Below are 24,192 nucleotides of genomic sequence, written 5' to 3' on the forward strand. Positions count from 1 at the left end.
TTATGTGACGCGTCTGCTGCGCACCGAGGAAATTTACTTCCGGTTGCGAACAGTCAGAGAATGCGAACGCACGTGTGTGTGATCGCGTAAAAGAAATCTTCTAACAGTGACAGACAGACGTGCACACGCTGTTAGTGTAGCACGCAGCTTCTTGTTACGCGTGATGTAGTCTGCGTACGTAACAATGCACACACGCACGCACGTGTAACAAAAATGTTCTATCATCTTCATGCGTGCGTTCATGCGTGCGTTCGCAAAAAACGTGTAAATGTTACACGTAGTCACTACGCGTACTGTGATCACGCGTGTCATTACGTCATTACGCATGAACGTGCGCGTACACGCGTGACCGTTATAAATCAATGGGGAAACTACATTACATGTTACCCGTTGCTTTGCTGCACAGGCGTCAAAGCACGCGCGAGTGACACGCTCAGTCGACAGGTGCGCACGCATTATGACTCGCATGGAACTTCATAGCGTGCGTGCGTGCGTGCGTGCGTGCGTGCGTGCGTGCGTGCGTGCGTGCGCGTGTGCGAAGTGTGCGTGTGTGTGTGTGTGTGTATGCGTGTGTGCGTGTGCGTGTGCGTGTGCGTGCGCGTGCGTGTCTGTGTGTGTGTGTGTGTGAGGTGTGCGTGTGTGTGTGTGTGTGTAAGATGGCTGTTGGCTGTTTATATAGCTCAAGGGGAACAACTGTTTGTGTTCAAACAATGGAATAACAGAAGGACGTTGCTCAACTGACTTAGAAGCTATACTATCTCACACAATGCACGTTAGTTCATGTCGAGCACAGCAATCCAATCACTCTCAACCTTAAGGGCTCCCAACTTGGAATGCAGCGCACAAATCATGCAGGCACAAGGCTCATTTCATTTTTCCATGGACTGAAATAGGTGGAGACATGATTGCAGAATTTATGGGAGAATTATATATTTTTCAACCATGTAATGATTTCTGGTACTACCCAGTTCACAAGGATTCTGTGAATAGACAGAAAATTACCAGCAGGAGTAAAGGCTCGGAATGAGGAGAAAGGAAGCTTCATTTCTTAGAAATATTGAAATGTATTATTGTACATGACCTCACTTCCTGGAAAGCATCAGGTCTACAGCGTCAGCCTGTGCTTATCAGCTGCCTTTCTTCTTTTTTATATGTGTTGTAAAGTCGGTGCAGTTAGCTTAACCACACCTTAGTTGGTGCTATTACTTTTGCTGGGTCACTTTGTTGTAGGAATAGATTAAAAGCAACGTGTCGAGACAACTGAACAAAGATCTGAGTTGACATTTGGAGCTATCCAGGTAAGGTTGTTGAACTAGAAACATACAGTATTGCTATCAGAGAGGGCAAATCAGTCATTATTTATGGAAACGATGAAAGTTACAGTACCTGGTAAGAGCTTGTGATATCAAAGTTGAACATGATAGTCATGATGAATAAATATCTGTGTAACAGCTTTGCAGCCTACTTTGTTAAGTCAGGTGAAAACAAAAGCAAAAAATACTGTATGTTGCTGACAGGAAGAGAAGAAGTAATGGTAATCATTAACATGGACTGTTGGCCAGGTGGCCAGGAAAAAAAAGAAAAGTTAAGGAAAGGTGCATAGCTATAGACAAATGTCATAATATCCCATTTAACATAATTCACTTAATTATCTGTCAGTCAACTGACAACAATTATTGACCAAAAAATAACCAGTGTTAGTTTGACTTAATTTATTTGACCTTTTTTCTGCTTGGCCAGGAAAAAAAGCTTAATTTAACATGTTTTTCTTTTTTCATTTAGCAGTGGTGGTTTGTTTGTTGATTGTATAAATTCACAAGGCTCTGTCGGAAGGGGGATGGTTTTGTACAGCAACAATCAAATCTCATTCCAGCATTGTAGAAGGATAATCATGGCTTGGGACTCCATTTCTATCTCAGGGGCTCGATGCCTGACGGTCACTAAGAGAACAAATCATTGCAAGAACTCTTATAGCTGATGGGATGTGGACTTATACAATAAGATTATACCCACAACATACATGTGTCCAAATTTTTTATTTTTTTTTCTTATTATTATTCTTTTGAACCATAGATACAAAATAATGCTTAATTTTCATTTGTCAGTTTTCCGAAAATAATTAATCATTACTTTTGTTGATGTTAAGTTATTTCATTGACGATTGTGGGTTGGTTTTTTTTTATCAATGGATGGGTACAAAAAATTGAATGAATGAATAGATGAACACCATAGTAGTGGAACATGATATAAATCACTTTCTGAAATAGCAAAAATACATCATAACCTAAGTGAGATTATGTGGCATGACCTTTCAATAATTTTTTTGTCATAGCATTCCTGAATTAAGAGCCAGAACAATGAGATGGAACCATTGAATAATCCTCCAAGATAAACAGCTACATGAAATGTCTGATGCTAAAAAATTGACCGAAGTCAAGCAATCACTTATTTATTCCAGTCTGCACAGCAAGTCATTACACTGTGTGTTTGATAAGGTCAATAACAGTATTTATTCCAGTGAAAATTAGGCTAATCAGCTTATTTGTCTGCAAGTCTCAATTGGTTTCTGATGTGGAATGAACATAACGTGAAATATTCTGGTGGCAAGGGTGGTGTTTTTATTGAAATTCAAAGTTTCAAAGTTCTCTTTTTATTAACTGTTGGATCAGTATGTAAATTATGTGGCTGCATGTTTGAATATACAGTTGTTCTAATGTTAATCAGTTGCCTACATGTATAAATGACAAGTAATGTGTCATTACCTGTAGATGTTGTTCAGATGTTGTGGGGTTTTCAGTTCATGGGTTTTTCTTTAAAAACTTTACAAAAAAAAGAAGAAGCAACATGATGATATTCCATAATCTAAATAAGAATTTACAAATGATCTATGAAGGACATGTAAAAAAGAAAAAATAACACAGTTTATTAATCGTTTATGAATTATCAATTGTATATAACTCTCTAAAATGACTTCCTTCTACTTATGAGCACAACAGCGAGAATAGAGGAATAGCAAATCAGTTTACCCACAGCCTCAGAGACACCTCCTCAATCAACTGCTGCAATAAGATCCCTGCTGTTTATTTGTCACAGATTGAAGGCATTGTCTGCAAAAGTTGCTCATCTCATTACACAATCATCATGGCTGAGTCAAAAATGGGTGAGTTGTTTTTTTCCCCTCAATATATCACATATTTTGCATGTAGCAGGGCTATTTACTTTTATTCCAGACAGGCTTTATTTTGCGTTTCAGTTTCACTTCACCACTGAAATCTTGGCTGTTTTGTTTTTAATTATTCCCATCTGGCCAATATTGATGATCAGTCATGGCAACATGCAAATATGTCTGGTGGCACACAGGAGGCATAATCACAAAGGCAATTTGGGGTTCCTTGACAATTGCTTTTATATCTGTATTATTGTCCTCTCACAGATTGCCAAGGCGAATCATCTGCCTCCATATAACCCTACACATTCAATGTCAGTATTGAATGTGTAGAGTGTCAGCAAGCATATAGCAGACATCCACACAGACAGGTGGAAGCAGCAGTGGGATGATCAGAGGGGGGACTGCAGGTCAGCATGCAGCTCCCGAAGCCCCGGCCTGCAAACATACACAAGAGAAAAAGAGGGGAGGGGGCAGAAATGGAAAGTGGGACATTGGTCTATAATTATAATTCTGGGTCAAGAGAAGGTTTTTTAAGTAAAGGTTTAATTACTGCAACTTTGAAACCTGTGGTATACATCCTAACTTTAGGGATAAGTTGATCTGGTCCAGAATTGTCGTGCCAATAAGAGAAAGAACATTTTTGAATAGTCGAGTCGGGATGGTTGATTTAGCTCTATTGACGACTGAGGTCAGCTCAGTGAGGTCTACAGGATCGAAACAGTCTAGAGTCAAGTCAGAGCCTATTTGCTAAAGCTGAAGAAACGCCCACAAAACATAACTCATATTCATTCTGATTAAATCCTACCAAATATCGGGGGCACGGTAGCGCAGTTGGTAGTGCAGACATCTCACAGGTCCTCGGTTCAATTCTCACCGACGCTGTGAGTGTTGAGGGCGTGTTTACTTACCCCATGACTTCAGCATGTTCTCCCTTGTGTTCCTATTGTGAGCTACCCTCACAAAAACATGCAGCAGTCCTGGGCTATACATGCGCCCTCTGGCCAGCCGGGGCGGCCGAGGATCTGGCTGGAATAACATGATCCTTCCAGGCGCTACGTCCAACCAGAGAAGCCCCACCTGGGTGAAAGGAAGCGGCTGCTCACTCCTCAAGTAAAGAGGAGACTTGAGCTCAGTGCAGGGTTGGTAGAGGGTGAACAATGCCCAGGACTGACTGACGTAGGAGCACTGGGTGAAAAAAAATAATGTAAAAAATAAATAAATTTTTACCAAATATCCCAATTTCAACTGTTGCTACATGCTACCAAAACAATCTGAAATGAGTGCTGCCAGAGCCAAAAGACCCCTTTAATGTACACTAATATTTTAAAAAAGGTATTCCTTGTCAAATAATTAGTCAACTTTAGCTTTCTCGATTTTAATATGAAAAGTCTTTGAAAAAATGTGTGTGGATGTAAAAGAAAATCTGAAAGATAACGCTTCCTTTTCTTGTAAAATCTGCTTTTAGATGATGTTTATGCATACGCCTTGTCCAAGGCCCTGACGAATGTTTCATCACCAGCAACTGTAGGGCTCTATTCTTCATGTCAGGATCGACTTGAAAGGATACTCAAACAAATGAAAGGTATGTAAATACAAAACCTGACCCTGCAGGTTGTCTCTGTAACAGCCACTTGAAGTCTGTGACAATGTTTAACTTGTAATTGGGAATTATGGGATACTGACAACAAGAGATCTGCATAGGTGCAGCGTTGAATACTCTTTATGCTAGACCCTTAGTTTTTACTGTGAACATGATTGGAATGTGTGAAACTAGAGTTTGCTGACATTCAAAACTGCACCAGCTCACAATTATGCTACACTAATACAGTATTAAAACATAGAGTACACATTTGATGTTGCCGCATATGGCATGGTATGTGAATCAACTGCACACCACCTTGCTTGCTTTAATGACCTCTTCTTAACTGACTGACTGAGAGTAGAGCTCGTGTTTCTGCGCTGCAGGCCTCCAGGGGATACGGACAATAATTCTAGAAAACACTGTACAGAAAGGAAAAACAATTTATCTTTATACTTTATACTTAACTATAGAGACTATTTTTCTAATGGGATGTATTCTGAACAATCAGTAAAATTGTTTTTAAAAGTGAACATGTCTCTTTCAGTTAGTGCATGTTCTTGTACAAACAGTCCCACCAGTAGTGATTTTGATAAACTAAATGTAAGCACATAGGGGTGTGTTTATGCATTTACTATATATTACAAAGTACTGTATATGCAAATGTTTATTCTTACTTCATGAATGATGAGCAAACTTTTAGAGATATTTAGCGAGGAGAAAAATACTCAAAAAAAAACCACGATCACATAAAATGAGAAAAATGTGAAAATATGAGTCAGCTGTAGGGAAGGGCTCCAATTGAAAATACAAGTTATTTTGTGTTACCCTGAAGGTCCTGCAGCACTGGGATGATTTTCTTTTTTTTCTAACCTTGGTAAATTTATTGCTCAAGTCAGACTTGGCTGGATGGTCACATAATAAAATCTACAGAATAGCGAGGCTTCAAGATGTTGCAAGACTGAGGACAAACACCATTATTCATGGACTTTTTATCTTGCTTTTTCTTGTGAGAACGCATTTCTGCAGAGGAGCCAGACTGATTGTTTTCTGTGCAGCAGGTTTAGGATTTAGTGCCACGCTGCAGGGCCTTTATCTACTGCTGCAATCGCATTGAGTAAAATTCATCAATTTATTACTCTGGTATTAAACTGAATTCTGTAAGCCGTCTGTTTATTTTTCTCCTTTGTTTCCAGCCACCTTTTTTCTTGTTTTGGTAGGTTGCCATGATTTTATATTTCCCTCATAGTCTCAATGTAAATATTCTGATTTGCATTTCTTCAGAGTATATGGACCGTGAAGCATCGATCATCGAGGAGCGTATTGAAAAAAGGCGAAGACCTCGGTCAGTTAAGCCTTCATTTAGTGGATTCCTGACCCTCATTTGCCGGCTCTTCTTCTATAGACCTGTTTGGACGAAGAACAACCAGCACAACGATGGCATTCGGTTTATATATGTGCATTTCAGTGCTTGGCATTTTGCAGGCAGTGATCTGTTGTGGGCTGGAATAGCTATACGTCTATTTCAGACCATGCAGGTGAACTTCGGGAAACTGCAACTTGCACTCTACCGCGTGGTTCAACATGACGAAGAGGAGGAAGTCCAGGTTTGTGAATGTCCTTAAATTTTCCCTAAAAAGAGTGCATTTGCTTCCTGTGGTGTTCATCAGTGTGCTGTTATGGATTTTCAGTAAAAGATCTGCAAAGTTACAAAGTCTATTACAAAGACATTTGTTATTTCTAACAGAAGATTTCTCTTTTGTATCAAATGGGTCAAATGTTTGCATATCTTATAAATCTAGAGACACTGTGGATAAGGGTCTGGGCTGTTTTTTTCTGAGGAAAAATTTGAAGTGAAATTGATTATACAAGTGAAACACAAACTATTTCACTGTCAGAAAATAAGCTCCACATAGAGAGATTGGGTGAATTGTCAATGATATGGAGCAGATAAGTAAATCTGAGCAATGAATATTTTAGCCATCCAACATGGGAGCAAATAACAAAATCTTAAACACACAAAAGAAATATGATAGGAACTAACTTGGAGTATTTGTCAAGAAGAAATCAATGTAAATGTCAAAGTTAACAACAGCGACAATCCTTGAGTCTACAAAGTTACATGTTTTGTTGACAGCGTGTTAGATCACTTGACTGGAGCACAGAAATGTTATCCGTGTAGTTTTAACCCAAAAAAGAGAAAGAGAAACAAAAGATAAATAGTGCTCCTTAAGAGTAGAGTGTTTTCTGTTCAGTGTCTTGTTTAGCTCAAAAGATAAAAGATAAAATAGAATAAACAGTTGTCTCATAATCAGCCGATGAACTAAGGAGGAGAGATAGAGTATCTTGTCCTTGAAAAAAAAAATCTCGATTTGAAGGCGTCATAAAATACAGTAGAGACCGCCCGAGGACTCAAATGCACATGAAGGGGGGGGGGGGGGACAATACATGGACACAGATGTTCACAATCAGGACAGGGGAGAACGGGGGAAGTCAAACAAAAACTCGGATACAAGTAACTTTCAAATTCAAACAGGAAGTGAAGCAAACAAGCTAAACACAAAACAGGAAAACTTGAATTGAAATATAACCAAACAGGAGAACCAAGAATGATAAAAAACCAAGAACAAACCGAAAGCAAATAACATAAAATCCCTCTTCAACATTTTTACAGCTTTATGTATAGCATTTGAATGCCAGCACCTTTAATTTGCTTCTGATTAAATACCTTAATTTCTTAACTATATGTAAGTACTGAGAGAAGATCAATTTAAATTGAAAAGACTGGCAATCACAAACGTCTGAGAAAAAAAATGTAACTCAGTGTTACAGATTTACTGAATGTTACAGTATAAAAATCACAGTTAAATCAGCTGCTGATCTTTCAAATACAAGTGGCTTGAAATGCCACATCTTATCATATGGTTGAGTGAAATAAAAAGGAGTTTGATTGATAGCGTTACAGGTTTTAATCCTGTGGATGAATGTCCATGGCTATTTAATAGTTGTTTTGTTAAGGAGTGAGAAAAAACAACCAACATGTGTCATTTTTACTTTAAAGATCCAGTGTGAGACGGATGGTCAGAACTATTGGAGGTCCAAGAAGATATGCTGTTGCCTACTGTGGCTTTTCATCCTGTCCGGCATTGGGGTCCTAGTTGCCGTTCTAGTGTTCCTGTTTATTCATGGTCTTCCCAAAGCTAGAGTAAAGACAGAAAATGTCACAAATGAAGAAAATGTCACAAATGAAGAAGATGACGAGATGGGTGTCCTGGGCGGCCTGTTGATTGCTTCATTAGGAGTTCCGGCAGCAAGTTTTTTGAGATATGCTTTTCTGATTGGTAAGAACCTGATCTTCAGCCAAGTTCGGAACATTACGAAGGCAATGGACAGTGAGCAGCTCAGCACCCAACTGGGCTTCATGAATGATGTCAGGAAAGAAATATGGTTTTTATCTCGCTTTATCCAGTTCATGGAGGTGTTTGAGAGGAGGAGGATACGTGTTGTGCTGAAAATCACCCATCTGGACCGCTGCTCCCCCAAGAAAATTGTAGCAGTTCTGGATGCCATCAACATTCTGCTTTCTGATGAGGAGAGTCCATTTATATCAATTCTGGCAGTAAACCCAGATGTTCTTTTGGAGAAAGTGAACTTTGCAGATGGCTGCTTCAGCAAAGAAGACAGGGCTTATGCACTGTTGAACCATATAGTCACTTTGGCCTTCACAGTCCCACCACTAAGCAGAAAGTTAAAGAGCCATTTATTTTACAGTCTCACAAACAATTCAGAACGAAATAGTGAGAGCTCTTCACATGATCCATCTTCAGTGAAGGTGGAACATTCAGAGGATCAGCCTTTGATTGAAATAAATAAAGCAGCTTTGAATGTGAAAGAAGAGGAAGTCATGGATTGGGTGGGAAGAATCCTGACTCGCAGTGAAAAGAAGCTAAACAAATACATGTTAGATGACGCCATCTCTATGAGGAGGGTGATCAACTCTATTCGAGTCACTGTTATAATCATGAAGGCCTTGGAACAAGATCTTCCTCAACCAGAGACCGTCGCAGCATGGGTGGTGTTGGCCAACCAGTGGCCCTGTCGACTCAGCTGGATCATCCAGTGTGTGGAGGATCACAAACAGAGAAGGGATATCGATCAAACAGCACCTGTTAATCATTCAAAGACATTATGGGAAATCTTCAATGAGTCCAGGGGGGAGCTGTATTTGATGAGTTCACAGATCACAGACCTCCTCGAGCAGGATGGAGATCCTGAGCTGTTTGAAGAATTACTTAAAGATGATGGCTTTCAATTCACCGTAAATAACTTGGAGACAATCAAAGAAGCAATGGTGAATCTGGATCAGTCAATTAGGAACCAGATGTCTCACATCCGAGGGACGTCCAGGCTGAAAGACCCGGGTTGGATGACGAACTTGTCTCCTTTGCCGATCTCTACTATCACCAAAATGAGCACCGCTGATCTATGTAAAGAGGTAAGTAGTTTATGAAATGACCTTTAAGAATTGGTAGTCTTAAAATTGTCTTAAAATAACAAAATATGGTATAATATCTATGTTCATGTTGAATTATCTTCCCATTGATCTGAAGGTATCTCAGCTGACAGTGTAAAATGTAATTTCACTATACCATATGAAGTCTCAAAATATAGTTCTACTTTAGATCATATGAATGACCAATTTGTTAGATTTGGTTGTTTATGGGTTAATGTTACCGTAATCTGATAGTTCCCCTTTTGATTTTTAGATCACAATATGGGGGGGTAGGATGGGAAGTGTTTTTACAAAGCTGTACTTATCTGAAACCAATGAGACCTCAGTGAGAATTGATTAAATTTACTCCTATTGTATCCTGCAATTTTTGTTTTCTCACAGATGGAGAGGATGAAATATGACAGTAAGTACATTGATAAGGTGAATGACAATAAGATCAATGGTTCTGCATTGGTGTTTGGCGATGCAGAAGAGCTTAAAGGCCTCCTGGATATGACCTTTGGTGAATGGGCGACTTTCAAACTCCACTTCTTGAGTTTACCCTCATATCGCCGAGCACAGTACAGGAACATCTTGCCAGCACAGAAGTTCCACCAACATGTTCCCCATCATTTCCCATCTCATCCCGGTCAGGTTAATGGGTGCATTTAGAAACCCAATCCATGGGTGTTTCCCTGATTTAAATAACAGTACAGAACGTGTAATGTCATACAGGTGATCGTAGCGTAGACTGTATGGAGAAAACTAGCAAATCTAGCAACTTTAATTTTTAAAAACAGACCACCAACAGTGACACTGTTTGACAAGAGGAAATACATGTATAATCACTGCCTGGAACTTTGATTCCTGTTTTTGTATGTTTCAATATTATGTCATAGTCTGTGGTAAAGATGTGTTTTCCAGGAGAGCCAGGTTATTTAACCCCTGTTGACAGTATATGTGCTAAAATAATGTCTGAATTTCCTGAACAATTATCCTGACTCACTGGTAAGCTACTTCTCAAATGTCTGCATGCATTTGCGTTAGCTCCTTCATCCACTCCAAGCCTTCAAACTGTTCTCTACAGACCCGTTAACAGATTTTAAGTTGTCATTTTCAGTCCATACATTCCCACCAGCTGCTCGCTGAGGTTTACATGGCATTCCCAGGCTGAGCCACCATACGTCACATTAAGAATCAATGCAACTACATTTGCTCTCCGACAATCACAAGATCAATCCTCAACAAAATCCTGTGTAACCCCTACCACTAATGGGTCACAAGCCAGTGCTCTCATGGTGCTAGTCCCAAGTCTGTAGGGAAGAAAAGGGTGAAACGGCAAACAAAAAAACAAAAGATTATACTTTATATCCAAATATAGCCTTTATAATAAGCCGTTGAGTACATAAGGCTCATAAAATGGGTTGTTCCAGTTTATGGAACTGGTCATTAAATGACCTTTTTAAAAGGCACTTCTTATCGAAGCGGTTATGATTCATCTTTATTTGTCATCTCAAGTACATAAACAAGATCATACTTAAGATTACGACAACGTATTTTCTTCCCTCACAGCCAGTAAAAACTGAAATGATATATCAAGGGAAATATTAGGAAAACACAAAATATCCAAGTTAAATTTTGTGAAGACGATATAGGTTACAATATAAACGTATACTTCAGTGCATGGTGATCATTTCCTTCAGCTAAAATTGATCAATGACAGTAAATACTACTACTACTGTCATTTAGCAGACACTTTTATCAAAAGTGACTTACATCTGAGTAAACAACACAAGCAAGAAACCACATAGGAGGGTCCAGCTGGATAAGTGCTGGTCAGACTGCTGAGAGTCCAGTTGGACACAGGTGCTGTCATGCCAGTGCTAGAATGCTTTTTTTCCTGCCCAACCCAACATTCCCTTTATACAAGAAAGCTACGTCTAAAAAGACACCATCATGCGATCATCTTGTCATTAGTGCATGCAACTTACTCAGTACTGAGTCCTGCAAAGAGCTGGATCTTCTAACTAATTCTGATGAGCAGAGATGTTTACTAGATGCGGAAATGTTCCTTAAAGAGCTGAGTCTTTAGCTTGCTCTTAAAAGTAGGTACAGACCCTGCGGATCAGACAGTTTGGTAGGTCAGTCCACCATCAGGGAACAATGGAGGAGAAGAGTCTAGCTACTGATTTCACGCCATGTTGTGGTGAAAGCACCAGGCGTCTTTCACTGGCTGAGCGGAGCTGTCGAGAGGGAGTGTAGCTCTGGATGAAGGAGTGAAGGTATTGAGGAGTCGTTTGGGTAATTGTTTGGTAAGCCAGAAGCAGAGCTTTGAACTTGATGCGCGCTGCAACTGGAAGCCAGAATATAAATAGCCTATGCACTCAAAAAAGTATTACCATTCCAGATCGATCATGACTGGATGGCACCTGTAAAACAGACCATGCTTTACTGCGATTTCTTTTGAATTTGAAGTATTGATATTGCACATGATTATATTGCAATAATTATCAATTTTCAATATATTGAGCAACCTTATTATATAGCCTAAATTTGGTAACAATGTGATAAGCAGATGAATTATCCAGAGATTATCTGTAATGTGGTTTACTGCTGAGACATTAAAGTAAAGTTTTCTATGCGTGTTATAAAAAAAAATAATTTAATTTAAATCTCACACTTTGGTCAGCAATGTTTGTCATTATCAGAAACCTGTCAGGAATAATTGTGTACAAGTAGTCTGTTAAATATGTTAAGCATGAGCTCTTGTTTTTTCTTTTAAAAACTTCCCATGCATGACTTGGAAATTAAGATATTTAACCTTCTGTTACTGAGGTACATTTCAACCACAAGACATTTGTGTCAGCTGGACTGTGTTAGGTGCAATATCACTTGGATATCCAGTCATTCTTCTGGCAGCAGGTTTATCAGCAGATATTTTAACACAGCAGAGGATAAATGGAGCAGTTAACAAGACAGAATTTACAACTAAAATCCACCCAGCCCTTTCATGTTAGGTAACATTCAGAAAAGCATGTGTTAAGGGTGGTCTCTTCACATGCCTGCCATTGCTTTGAAGCAATTCAACTATGAAACTGCAGTATTATAATACAGAACTGTAAACCGACTGCCAGAGTCCCACCACCCGCTGCATGTCTATATCTACAGTGAACACTGAATGTGAATTTAAATGTGAATTTATTGTAAAATGTGTGAACTTTCCTGGTGTTGTATATCATGGATGCTACAACCTGCTTCATTAATGCTCTTATTTTTACTCTTGTGAAAGTGAGTGACATATCGCGGTTAAAGTGTATTTTCTACAGTTTGAACAATCATTTGGTGTCGCATGTGAACTCGTCACAGAAATGTGTTCAGGAATAATTTATTCATATTTCATTTTCATATGTATTGAAGTAAACTGTAACTTTCCATTTCATGCAATACAATAAAATGCAAAAAAATACAAATGACATGTAAATACCTTGTACAGTGTGGACAACTCATACCATTTGGTGTTGCGTATGAACCCTTTACAGAAATCTGTTCAGGATTATTTTATTGAATTCGAAAGAAACCCAACACCCATGAGGTGAATTAAACTGTAATTCTCCATTTCCCACAAAACAATAAAATGCTAAATGAAAAACTACACCATAATAATAGAAAACACTTGCAAATCTAGTTGTGTGGCACTTGTTATCATTTCAAAACACATATTGCATTTTTACAAACAAGCCAAGCAGTGCACCGACTCGACATTTTCACATCAAATGACACATTAAATGAACAGCTGGAAATTAATTCAGGCAACATTCCTTTCAATTTTTTCCTTGGAAATTTGAAAATGTTTGGATTTAAAAAAAACAAAAACAAAAACAAAGATATTTCACAAAACACAGTAATATAACATTATCACACCCCCAGAAAGCATACCCAACATTGAATATGAACAGACTACTGAGAAATATCGTGTGACCTTCAGCACAATGTTAAACCCTCTACCATAATCTCTCCTAAATAAGGGGGGCATTTGTATCAAGTATTTAGATGAATTAAATTCCACCCATCTTATTATGCTCATTTATATTAAGGAAACAAGAACTGAGTTTTAAAAATAATAGACTTGTAGGATTCATTGAATTACACAAAATATGTGCAAATGAGACTTGTTAAGGGTTAAAAAAAAATAAAAATAAAAACACACGTTTTACAGGTTTTGAGCGATTTTTACGTTTGAAAAAAGAAGCACCATTATAATATCTTTAAAAAAAAAAGAGCAGATGTATTTAGTGAGGTATCAAAGATTAAGTTTAAAAGTCTAAATTATGCTGTCAGTCGTTAAGTTTATGCAAATCAGATTTTAATTATTTGGATTTAATCAGTTATAATTTGAGGCACAAGTTTAGTTAAAGACGCAAACAATCTTTTCAAATTGACATTTTACATATAATAGCTGACCAGCTTAAATGCCACACAATTCAGGAATGGATTTTTAAAAATAAACAGTGACAATAAAGAAATAGCTGCATATTAAAAGAAGAAATTAAAAAATGTATAATGTAATACTTATGAGAAGACCACAGTTGCATACATTTATATTTGTATTTTCAGTATTGATGTATTAATGTCAGGGTTGAATAATCTTTTCAAAAGAGTTCATGCTATTGATTACTCTAAATGAAGATAAGATAAGATCTCAACGTTTTGTCCTGAAGGCACCTCACTTACGTCCCAGTGACTCTGCCAACTTCTTGAGCCGTTTCTTGAGTTCAAGAGGAAACTTCTCATAACACTTTTTACAAACAGGCTTCATGTCAAACTCTACAAACTTGTTTCTGCAAAGAAGATATAAAAAAAAAAAATTAAAAAAGAGAAAAAAAACTAAACACTGAAATCTTTGGATTCTGCTTTTCTTTCCATCGTAAACTATAATACACTTTAAAGCAGTTAAGTGCAGTGCAACTGAACCATAATCAGCTCTATGTTTTTGCATACATGCCACGAACACAAAACATGCACATATTATTAGTAATTTTAGAAAATAAATTGGAAGTATTTACATTCCACAAAGAGAAACGAGCAAACAAGGAACACCCACAGGAAAGAAAAAAAGAGAGGAAGACAGCAACTTCACCAGGCAACAGATCAGGTGGTCAGTTATTAAGAACAACAACTACAGACAGACAGCAGGTTTTTTCTTGCGGTCTTTAACATCACGCTCACGTCGAGCCAGACGGCGTTTCAGCTCCTCGGGCATGCGCTCATAGCAGTGCTTACACACTGGCCTCAGGTCAATTTCAACAAACTTATCTCTGCGTTAACAAGGATGGAGCAAGTGAAGCGTGTAAAAGGAGGAAAGAGAGCCAAAGAGAGGAGTATTGTTGGGAAAGAGTGAAAACACACACACACAGATAAGTGTTCATCCCAGATGTGAGGGAAAACTAAGGCAGAAGAACTATCATTGGACATCCTGTATGATTACTTAAAAATTCAAAACCAAATGTGCTACATCACTTACTTGAGAGTGAGCTTGGTGTTGCAGGTGGAGCATGAGAAACAACTGACACACCAGGCCTTGTTGAGAGCAGACACAACTGAGGGGTTCACGCAAAGACAAAACCACATCATGAACATTTACGACTGCTTTATCTTGAGCAACACTTTCAATTCAACACTGTCAATTGCTGAACCATACACCCTGTACTGCATACTAATTATGTGCTTTATCACACCGATACTCACCATCGCCTTCAATCACACGGTTGCAGAGATAGCACACATCACCAAAGAGCTTTACGGCAGAGAAACAAGTGGATTAAAGCAATTATCCAGCTCACAATTGTGTATGTTATTTTTGTTCTTTTCTACTTATTTGGAGATCACTTTTGTGCCCTTCACAGAAAAGATGTTACATCTTACCTGGTTGTAATGAGTCTCACAGTAAGCCAACCCCTTTCTCTCATAATGGCGATGACCAAGGAAAGGCTTCTCACACTTGGCACATACAAAATGCTGTAAACAAAAGCAAAAGCTGCTGAGAGGAAAGGACAAATCTTTTTAGAGCTCCAACAAAGACTTCTGAAACTGACTGGGGCCAACACAGATGGAGAGTGCACTGACTTTGTTCTGAATAGCTCGACATATGAATATTACATTAGCCCTTTATGAATGAACTTACTGACCAAATGTTTAAAAGTTGTGGACAGCACCCCTGAAGAAATAAACACTGTGGGAATACTAAAACATCCCTGCAATGTTTTTTTTTGTTTTACATTTTTTGTTTGTTATAGATTAATTCAAAGGAAAGAGAAATTTTACCCAAATATGAGGCTCTGCAGTGCAGCATTAACTATGAGCCATGGACGTAGACACTTGAGAAAACTGACAGCTCTCGACAAACGGAGAACCATTAAACTGGATGTGCAAATATATCCTCATATAGAGCCGGGCGGGTGGGATTTATTCAAACTGAAAGGCATGACTATCATGACTATGCTTATTGTTTTGAAAGAGGGAACTGCTGTTGTAAATCGGGCACGGCATATCATAAAGTGGCCAGGTGGACTATGGCCATCAGTCTGCACCTATGGAAAGCACTGAATAATACTCTTCTTTTCTACTGCACGCTAGATGCATTATTAAAGCAGTTAGATGATTAATTAATTTCAGGCAATTACTACCTTTCGCATCAAATAACTGTGATCTACAGTTTTAGTCTTTTTGAAGAGTGTAAAACTCTGCCGCTTCAAGCTGGAGGAATACACCATTTGATCTACTGAGCTCGGCCTCAGGACAAAATATCTTAACAAGAGCTCACATCCATCTACTGACACCAATAAGTTCATGTACAGAGATTTGATTCCAGTATTTCTTTTTAATTATTTTATCCATTTTCTTATGCATTCACACAGGGACGGACTGGCCATTGGGCAATGTGGGGCAAATGCGGGCGGCTCACCAGCGGCCTGCTCATCACCACCTGTGGCCGCATCACAAATACATAAACAGGCTAAATAAATAGATGAATTAATGAAGCAGATGGGCTGTAACAATAGGTGGCCGCGGCCACAAATGGACTAAATAGCCCATAGCAGAGCGGCTGTATCAATAGGCTGGCACAAATCAATAATTATATGAATAAAAATAATAATTAAAGCTGCAAGCAGCGATGAACAGACCCTCGCGCGTGCAATTTTAACCAATAAAGGTCAAGGACTCAAAACTAAGTCCGATGACACCACCCATGACTCTCTATGTGAAACCATTCAAAAGTTATGGCAGAAAGTAGGAACTATCAAATATGGACCAATCAGATGAAGGGGGGGCGCGCTTTTTGGCGTCTATCGTCACCACGGTAACGCTTTTGACTGAGAAAAGTAATGCCCATCGTCGCAGGATGGAGACGCACATTTTGATGTATAACACACCTGGGTGCATGTTACAGTTCGGGCCGCATTAACGGCCGCAGAAATGGCATAAATTGCGCCAAAATTACACGATTAATTCAAATTGGTCGACTTCCTGTTCGGTTTCGGGCATGATGCCAAGAGACTTTTCTTTAAGTTGCAACATGATACAGGTGTGTACCGATTTTCGTGCATGTACGTCAAACCTTATTGTGGGGCTTGAAGCACAAAGTTTTCTAGGGGGCGCTGTTGAGCCATTAGGCCACACCCATTAATGCAAACCATTAAATATAAAATTTTTCGCCAGGCCTGGCTTGCGTGCAAAATTTGGTGACTTTTGGGGCACGTTTAGGGGGGCAAAAAGGCCCTCATTTCGTCGGAATAAAAACAACAACGAGAACATCTACAGATAAAATAGGGCCTTCGCTTTGTCAGTGCTCAGGCCCTAATAAAGCTGCAGGCAGCCACAAATAAGAAAGAAAAAAGCAAGCAAACAAACAAACAAACAACGGCCTAACTACGGTAAAATAATATGCCTCTGCCAAAATTGCCAGGACCTCTTTTTGGTTCCAGTCCGCCACTGCATTCATACTTGCAACAAAATAAGAAATAAAAAGTTGCAGATAATGTTAACTACAAGGACTTATTCATTTTTATATTTTTGGTACATTATTACCTTTCCTAACACTCCTGACCTTTATTTATTGTAGACAAAGTTCCCAGTAAACTTTGAAAGATGTGACATTCAAGCATTGCCAGAGTTTCAGCCACAAGTTTATAATTAGTTTTTATATTTAATGGGCCTTCTTGTATATCTATATTTAGGGTTTGCAGTAAATTGGAAAATGAAAATATGAAAATTACATCAGATAGAAGTGGAGTTTTTTCTGAAGCAAAGGAAGACACTGAAATACTGATCCTTATGTCTTTTTAAGTACTAAATCATAACCACACTAAACACATACCGTATATGATTCCTAATATAAACTCCTAAACTAAAAGCTGTACCTTCCCCCAGGAGGAGCAACCTTCAGAGGTAGTATAGGCCTTGAAACATTTTATTATCACTCTGAAAATGCAAAAAAAAAAGAAAACATTTTCATCACAAACCTCTACATGCCACTGCTTGCCCATGGCGTTGACCACGCGACCCTCGATCGGTCTCCTGCAGGCACCACAGATCGGGACTCCCATTTTGTCATGGCAAGGCAGACAGAAGAGCTCTCCCTTCAGTTCTCGCGCATCGGCTGTCAGCTCCTTCCTGGGTAGAGAGGAACATAACATAAAACAGTGTAAGGGAACAGAAACTTAAGACACATTTATGAGGTCAACTTTTCACTTGGAATTTTAATTCACACTGAAGTTAGTGGATCGATGCGTGAAAGTGATGTGATGAGACTCACCCACAGTTGTTGCAGTTGAAATGGTCTGGGTGATAAGGGTCACTCTTAAAGATAAGTGGCTGCTCTTCAATAATAGCATGGCATTTCTGGCAGATGTACTTGCCCAGGCCACGAGCTTTCTCACGGGTATGGCACGGGCGACACAGATGTCTGAGGTACGTGAAAGAAGCAAAAACAATATAAAAAAATAAATAAAAAAAAAGGTTTTAAGGTTATCAAAGGAAGTTCAGTTATCTTAAATATTCATCTCAGGCATGTCAAAACAAATGCTCAGAATGTCTGTTAAAATGGTATGTGTGTGTCAACAACTAGATGCATGAAAGCGCCTGTACTACAGGCCGCCACTTTTTTATATTAAGATTTAAAGATATGATACTCGCCTGCCAGCATTTTTCACAAATCCCACGTCTGCAAGCACAGCCTGGCAAATATCGCAGCAGAAACAGTCAGGGTGCCAGCTATAGTTCATGGCTTTAATTACGCGACCAATTATGAACTCCCCTGAGAGAAACAAACCACGAGAGACAATCAACTTGTATATGGTTTGACTTCAGTACTTGACTTCAGTAGGACTAGATGAGCTTTACAATAGTTATTACACAGCTAAATTCCCCAAAAACTGGCCAAAAATGCAATAGTTACTGGACTGCACTGAAAAATAAAAAAAGCTTATTTTGTCATATTTACATTTAACACACTAGCTCAACCACTGTTTTTACAAGATAAGACATAACTTTCCAACTTATTTGTGGCAATTTTCTATGTGATGATTCAACAACACTTAAGTTAAACGTGTTTTAATCATAGTATCTTTTGCTCTTCACGGGCAAAGATGAACTACAAGACATCTTTATTATCCTAAACATGAGCTAAAAAAAAGAAAGTTATAAATAGAGCAGTTCAGTCAGGATAGACAGGTCTGGACTTGCACACAACACCTGATCTCAGACATAATTACACATAAACTGGGAGGGTTACAAAAGGAAAGCAAGTGTGAATGTGGAATACTTTGCTTTATAAACTGCTGCATAGATTACAGAAATTATGTCTAGCAAAATAAATGCTGAATAGACAGTGCTCCAGAAATATGCAGAACAAAAAACATCAGAAAGAATTTGGGAACAGCAAATGTAGTGACAGAAAAAATTGAGCAGGAAATCAACTTAACACCACATTTATCAACCATTGCATTAACACCACCTGCCTAACATTGGGCAGTTTTCTTCAAGTCAAGGTTAAAGCGTATAACTTTAAGATCTAATCATTCAGGTTTTTTAAAAGATGATTCTGATTCTGAGACAAATACCCACTGAGTTCCACTCCTCTGATAAATGTAATTAATTTGCATTATACTTCAAATCTAAAATCCTGAACATTAGGAATAATATTGCGGCTTCCTCTGCTGGTGGATGTGACCACTCTCCCTCTGCTCACTGAATAAGCAGTGCTTAGCACGGTAGTGCCAGCACTCTTTCCAACTTCACCCTTACTCAGTGCAGTGAAATTCAGGAAGTAGTACAACAGCTGAGCTCTGCGACCTGCTCTCTTGATCTTATGCCCACTAAACTGTCCAAAGATGTTTTTAACTGTATTGGTGATGATGTACTCAAAATTGTAAATACCTCCCTACACTTAACACCACATTTATCAGCCATTGCATTAACACCACCTGCCTAACATTGGGCAGTTTTCTTCAAGTCAAGGTTAAAGCGTATAACTTTAAGATCTAATCATTCAGGTATTTTATATATACTGACAGAAAGTAGTTAAACCAGTTTAAAACTTATTTTAAAGTATATATCTACTCATATCTATTCACCATCTGCAATGTTGTCTTCTGTAAACAAAATGAGTTACACCTCCAAAATAAGTGGTGCATCCAATTGATCTGTTATTCATTAGTGTACTTGTCATCCCAAATATAGCTGATTCAGCACTTGAACATTGCTAGGCAATGATTTTCACATACAGCCAAAGACCGAAAAGCCTAAACAAAGCTTTCCTTCTGTCAGATGACATTTACTCACTAATAGGACTTATAAACACTCACCACATTGGTGACAGCATGGCGCAAACAGCATCTGGAAGTCATGTTCACAATATTTTCTTCCTTCAAACTGTAAAGCAACAATAAAACACTTAAAGAGCATCAAATATGTTAACAATGTACAGGTAGAGCACTCACTTGTGCTCAATTTCCTAAGAGCACTAATCAAGAACGACAAATTTGGACGAGATGAAAGGAAATCAAAGTGACAACAAAAATCATGAAACTGGTGGATGGTTGTGCTGAGGCGAAATGTCTCTGCAGATTAGCAATGCTGATGCAGTCATCTGTTACAAAACTGAGAAAATGCACTGAGGGGGGATCTATAAAGGCAAATACCAGCATTTATTAGACTGAGATTATGTAGGAAATTTAGAAAAATGTAAGAAGCTAATGACATCAATTATCATCATAGCTGAAGTGGCAGTGGATGAGAGTTTCATACGGGACAACAACCGTTGTCGATATTTTTTCTGTGCCTTAATTGGGGTTTCCCCCAAAGCATTATAGCATAGCATCTCTGTTAGCTTCATTTTTTTCTGAGGCAAACCCTTAAAAAAACAGTCAGTTTTAATACAAAGCCTCGTGCCAAATGTCACACAGGTTCCTTTATTAACAGAGGTCTGCACAATATCAAAATGTATAAAACAAATGAAATAAAAATAAACTGCCTGAATATATAGAATAAAAATGCTTCTTGAATAAAATAAAACAAATATCCCTTTCCTGCATAACAATTAAATTAAAATACACTGTAATTAATACAATGTAAATAGTAACAGGCAGACTTTTCCACTGAGGTTGACAGTTGTGCAAATAACAAAACATTTGTGCAAATCTCAAATAAAACATTCAAGTCAATTTGTCACAAAATAAGCTATATCAAAATCATAATTTTTTTTTTTTTTTTTTTTTTTTTTTTTTAAATCGATATAAACGATATTGTCTCGTACCATATCGCGTTTGAAAATATATCGATATATATTAAAATCTCGATATATCGCCCAGCCCTACCACACCCTGGAAAATAATGCAGCAGAAACAGGCGGGGCAAATCATAGTTTATGGCCTTAATAACACGGTCTATAATAAATATCCCGTTTGGCACAAAGTCTGAATGTTGGCTTTAATGGTATTTAAAGCACTATGTGAACCTCTCTTCTCCCGTATTACAAAAGTGCTAAATAACTTGAATTTGTATACAAAAGAAATGTTGTATATTATTGTTGTGTTGACTTGTGAAATGTGGTAGTGTTACAAGTATAAAGAATTTGAGCACACTACCTCATAGAAGAGTCCTTCAGGAAACTGTTGGAAACACTGGCTGCACACAAAGCAGTGCTCGTGGTACAGTTCTCCATTACTGTTGACAATCTTCTCAGTCGGAGCAAAGCCACTCTTGCATCGCTCACAGGCTGCGCTGGCCAGAGCATTAGCAATGCTGTGGTATGACACAGTAAAATATATTACTCACAGGCTTTGATAATTAATGCTGCCGTTTAACCAGAGCTATTTCAGACCAATGTTTATCATTTCTAGTATAACACCTACATCACTGCTGGACAGCTGTAACATGGAGAGTGGAATAAGCGAAGTCATTAACACTGTTACTCACTGACACAGTCGTCACCTAATTTGGTGAAAGAGTGGAGATACTTAAGTCTGACAGAAATACACAGGCTAATAATATTATTCTAACTCATCACCAGACTATGGTAATAATTACAAATGTACTGTTTCCTGTCAAGTTCAGGCAGAAGCTTTGAGCTGAATACAAGGATGCTCAAATTTAATCAGTTAAACAAACGCAGCTGACAATCGTATGGATATACCATAAAACAGTTTCTATTCTTAACGTCCCATGCACAAGATGTTATATATGTATGTATATACACACACACATATATATGTTTCATATATATATATATATATATATATATATATATATACACACATTAGGGCTGTGCGATTAATCGATTTTAAATCTAAATCAGATTTATTAATCACAATCGATGTTAAAAAAAGGAAATCGGAAAATCGATTCTCCTTTTCTGCAGCTGGCTGCATTACAGACAGAGCTGTCTAGTCATCTTTGTTTGGTCAAGGAAATTGTAAATGTTGTTACTTTACTAAACTCAAGGAGGATTTACAGTATATTTCAATTGCACTTCATTCCCAATAGGGAAATGTGTTTGCTATTTTTCTTTAAAAATAAAGATAAAATATTTGAAACAATTTATTCCATTGACTTTTGTAGTTTTACCAAAAGAAATCGAAATCGAAAATCGGGTTTTCAGAGAAAAAAATTGGGATTTTATATATATATATATATATATATATATATATATATATACATATACACACACATATATGTTTTCATATTATACTCCATTATATGGAACCTTTTGAGTCTGTAATAAAGTATTCATTCATATATATATATACACACACACACACACACACACACACACACACACACACACACACACACACACACACACACACACACACACACACACACACACACACACACACACACACACACACACACACACACACACACACACACACACACACACACACACACACACACACACGAATTTCACAAATCAAATCATGTTTCCAGTGAAAATTAACTGAATTTTCTGAACTAGCCTCCCAACAGCTACCAAACTATCATCCCGATCAGGAAAGGGCTAGAAACTTTAGACCATGAAGCTGCCGTTGCAGTTTCCATAAGATATAACTAAACTAATGTTTCTCTGTCCGAGTAGTTAGGAGTTAGGAGCTGCTCAGCCCCGTTAAGGAGCTAATGCAGCGTTAGCTTCAGCTGGGACCAAACATCAACTCCAGAGATCATACCTGCCCGTCATTTCTGCCACGCCCAGCATATCCTTACAGGACACCAGCCCGATCAACACCGCAGATAAATAGCTTTTTGTTGTTTTTGTTGTTCCTTTTTACTGAGTTTTAATAAGTTTGTGCGGGTGTGTAGTTGCTGAGAGTGTGAGCTGCAGCTGCTCCTCCCTCTGGGGAGATCATAGACATGTATCCGTATCCGCCCCATGGAGCTGCTGCGATACGTCAACGTCGCCGCCATATTGGATGAGGCAAGACTGCGCTGTGAACTAATACAAGTAAATTGACTTATTTTCATAAAGCGCCTTTCTACAAAGAAATTTACGTTTTACGTCTCATTTATTCATTCACACACGCACTAATCTACTTGGGAAACAGTTAGGCACCAAATATAATATATTTAATTTTCTCAGATGGCAAAAATAAGAACTTTATTGATCTCTCATAGGAATAATTCATGTTATATCAGCTATAGAGAGCAAGGTAAGGACGATATATATCCCCCCTCACAAAAAATAAGAAAAATAGAGAAACGTATTTTCTCATCAACAAAACATATTTAAAATTTTTCAAGTAACAAAATACATTTATATGTCTATGGATGTGCTCACCACCTGGTGGTTCAGCTGCACCAGGAACCGCCATCACACTGCCTTTAGAGCACTCACACCAAAACACAACCTGTGTCTCATATTATTTACTAAATGAATTGCAAAGTGTTTAAGCCTGTAAAGAACACGTTTTTTTTTTAACTGTCATTTATATGTTCAGCACTTTGGTCAGTGGGTGCCATACCTGTCAAGTTTTGGATTTAAAAATACTTTCCCACGCTTTCCCACCAGCCCAACCGATCCAGTATCTTACATTTTAAGACAGAATTACAAGAAATCCAAAATAACTACCTGTCAACCACTTACAACTACAATATGTGCTCGTAGCCTGATAGGACAACCTTTGACGACACTGAAATGCTGTGGACATTCCTATGTATGTAATTCCTATAGTAGAGTCTCAATTATTTCTGGTGATTTTAACATTCATATTGATTGTACCAATGATCACTTTGCCAACCATTTTATTGAACTGTTATCCTCTTTTGAACTCATACAACATACTGCTGGGGCTACTCATAATCAAGGGCACACTCTTGATTTGGTTATTTCCAAAGGTCTTGACATCACCCCTGAATCTGAGTGTACTCTTGATGTTGGGATCTCTGATCACTTTTGTATCT

General features: G+C 38.2%; 2 protein-coding genes across 2 annotated transcripts; one reads left to right on the forward strand and one right to left on the reverse strand.

Annotated features, from left to right (window-relative positions):
- Window positions 1-1,181: 1,181 nt before the first annotated feature.
- nkpd1 (NTPase, KAP family P-loop domain containing 1) lies at window positions 1,182-12,906 on the forward strand. The gene is made up of 6 exons (XM_061741404.1): window positions 1,182-1,298; window positions 3,094-3,160; window positions 4,635-4,751; window positions 6,033-6,355; window positions 7,810-9,243; window positions 9,643-12,906. Exons 2-6 carry the CDS (start codon window positions 3,142-3,144, stop codon window positions 9,910-9,912), a joined length of 2,163 nt encoding a protein of 720 aa, XP_061597388.1. The 5' UTR covers window positions 1,182-1,298; window positions 3,094-3,141; the 3' UTR covers window positions 9,913-12,906.
- LOC133460690 (LIM and senescent cell antigen-like-containing domain protein 1) lies at window positions 12,752-23,131 on the reverse strand. Its single transcript, XM_061741419.1, has 10 exons — window positions 22,962-23,131; window positions 21,384-21,540; window positions 20,103-20,169; window positions 18,433-18,553; window positions 18,053-18,202; window positions 17,760-17,910; window positions 15,163-15,255; window positions 14,986-15,034; window positions 14,762-14,837; window positions 12,752-14,078 (listed from the first exon to the last, which is right to left on the reverse strand). The coding sequence occupies exons 1-10, from the start codon at window positions 22,988-22,990 to the stop codon at window positions 13,964-13,966; spliced, it is 1,008 nt and encodes a 335-aa protein (XP_061597403.1). The 5' UTR covers window positions 22,991-23,131; the 3' UTR covers window positions 12,752-13,963.
- Window positions 23,132-24,192: the final 1,061 nt, after the last annotated feature.

The sequence above is a fragment of the Cololabis saira genome, chromosome 2, assembly GCF_033807715.1.
Source record: "Cololabis saira isolate AMF1-May2022 chromosome 2, fColSai1.1, whole genome shotgun sequence".
In the NCBI taxonomy this organism is placed as follows: domain Eukaryota; kingdom Metazoa; phylum Chordata; class Actinopteri; order Beloniformes; family Belonidae; genus Cololabis; species Cololabis saira.

Coding starts and splice junctions, on each gene's coding strand:
- nkpd1 (XM_061741404.1), top strand. Junction 4,752..6,032: donor GATACTCAAACAAATGAAAG/GTATGTAAATAC, acceptor GCATTTCTTCAG/AGTATATGGACCGTGAAGCA. Junction 9,244..9,642: donor CCGCTGATCTATGTAAAGAG/GTAAGTAGTTTA, acceptor GTTTTCTCACAG/ATGGAGAGGATGAAATATGA.
- LOC133460690 (XM_061741419.1), bottom strand. CDS start 22,990: ATGCTGGGCGTGGCAGAAATGACGGGCAG. Junction 15,256..17,759: donor GCAAGCAGTGGCATGTAGAG/GTTTGTGATGAA, acceptor TTTTGTTTACAG/CATTTTGTATGTGCCAAGTG. Junction 15,035..15,162: donor GTGAGACTCATTACAACCAG/GTAAGATGTAAC, acceptor TCTGCCGTAAAG/CTCTTTGGTGATGTGTGCTA.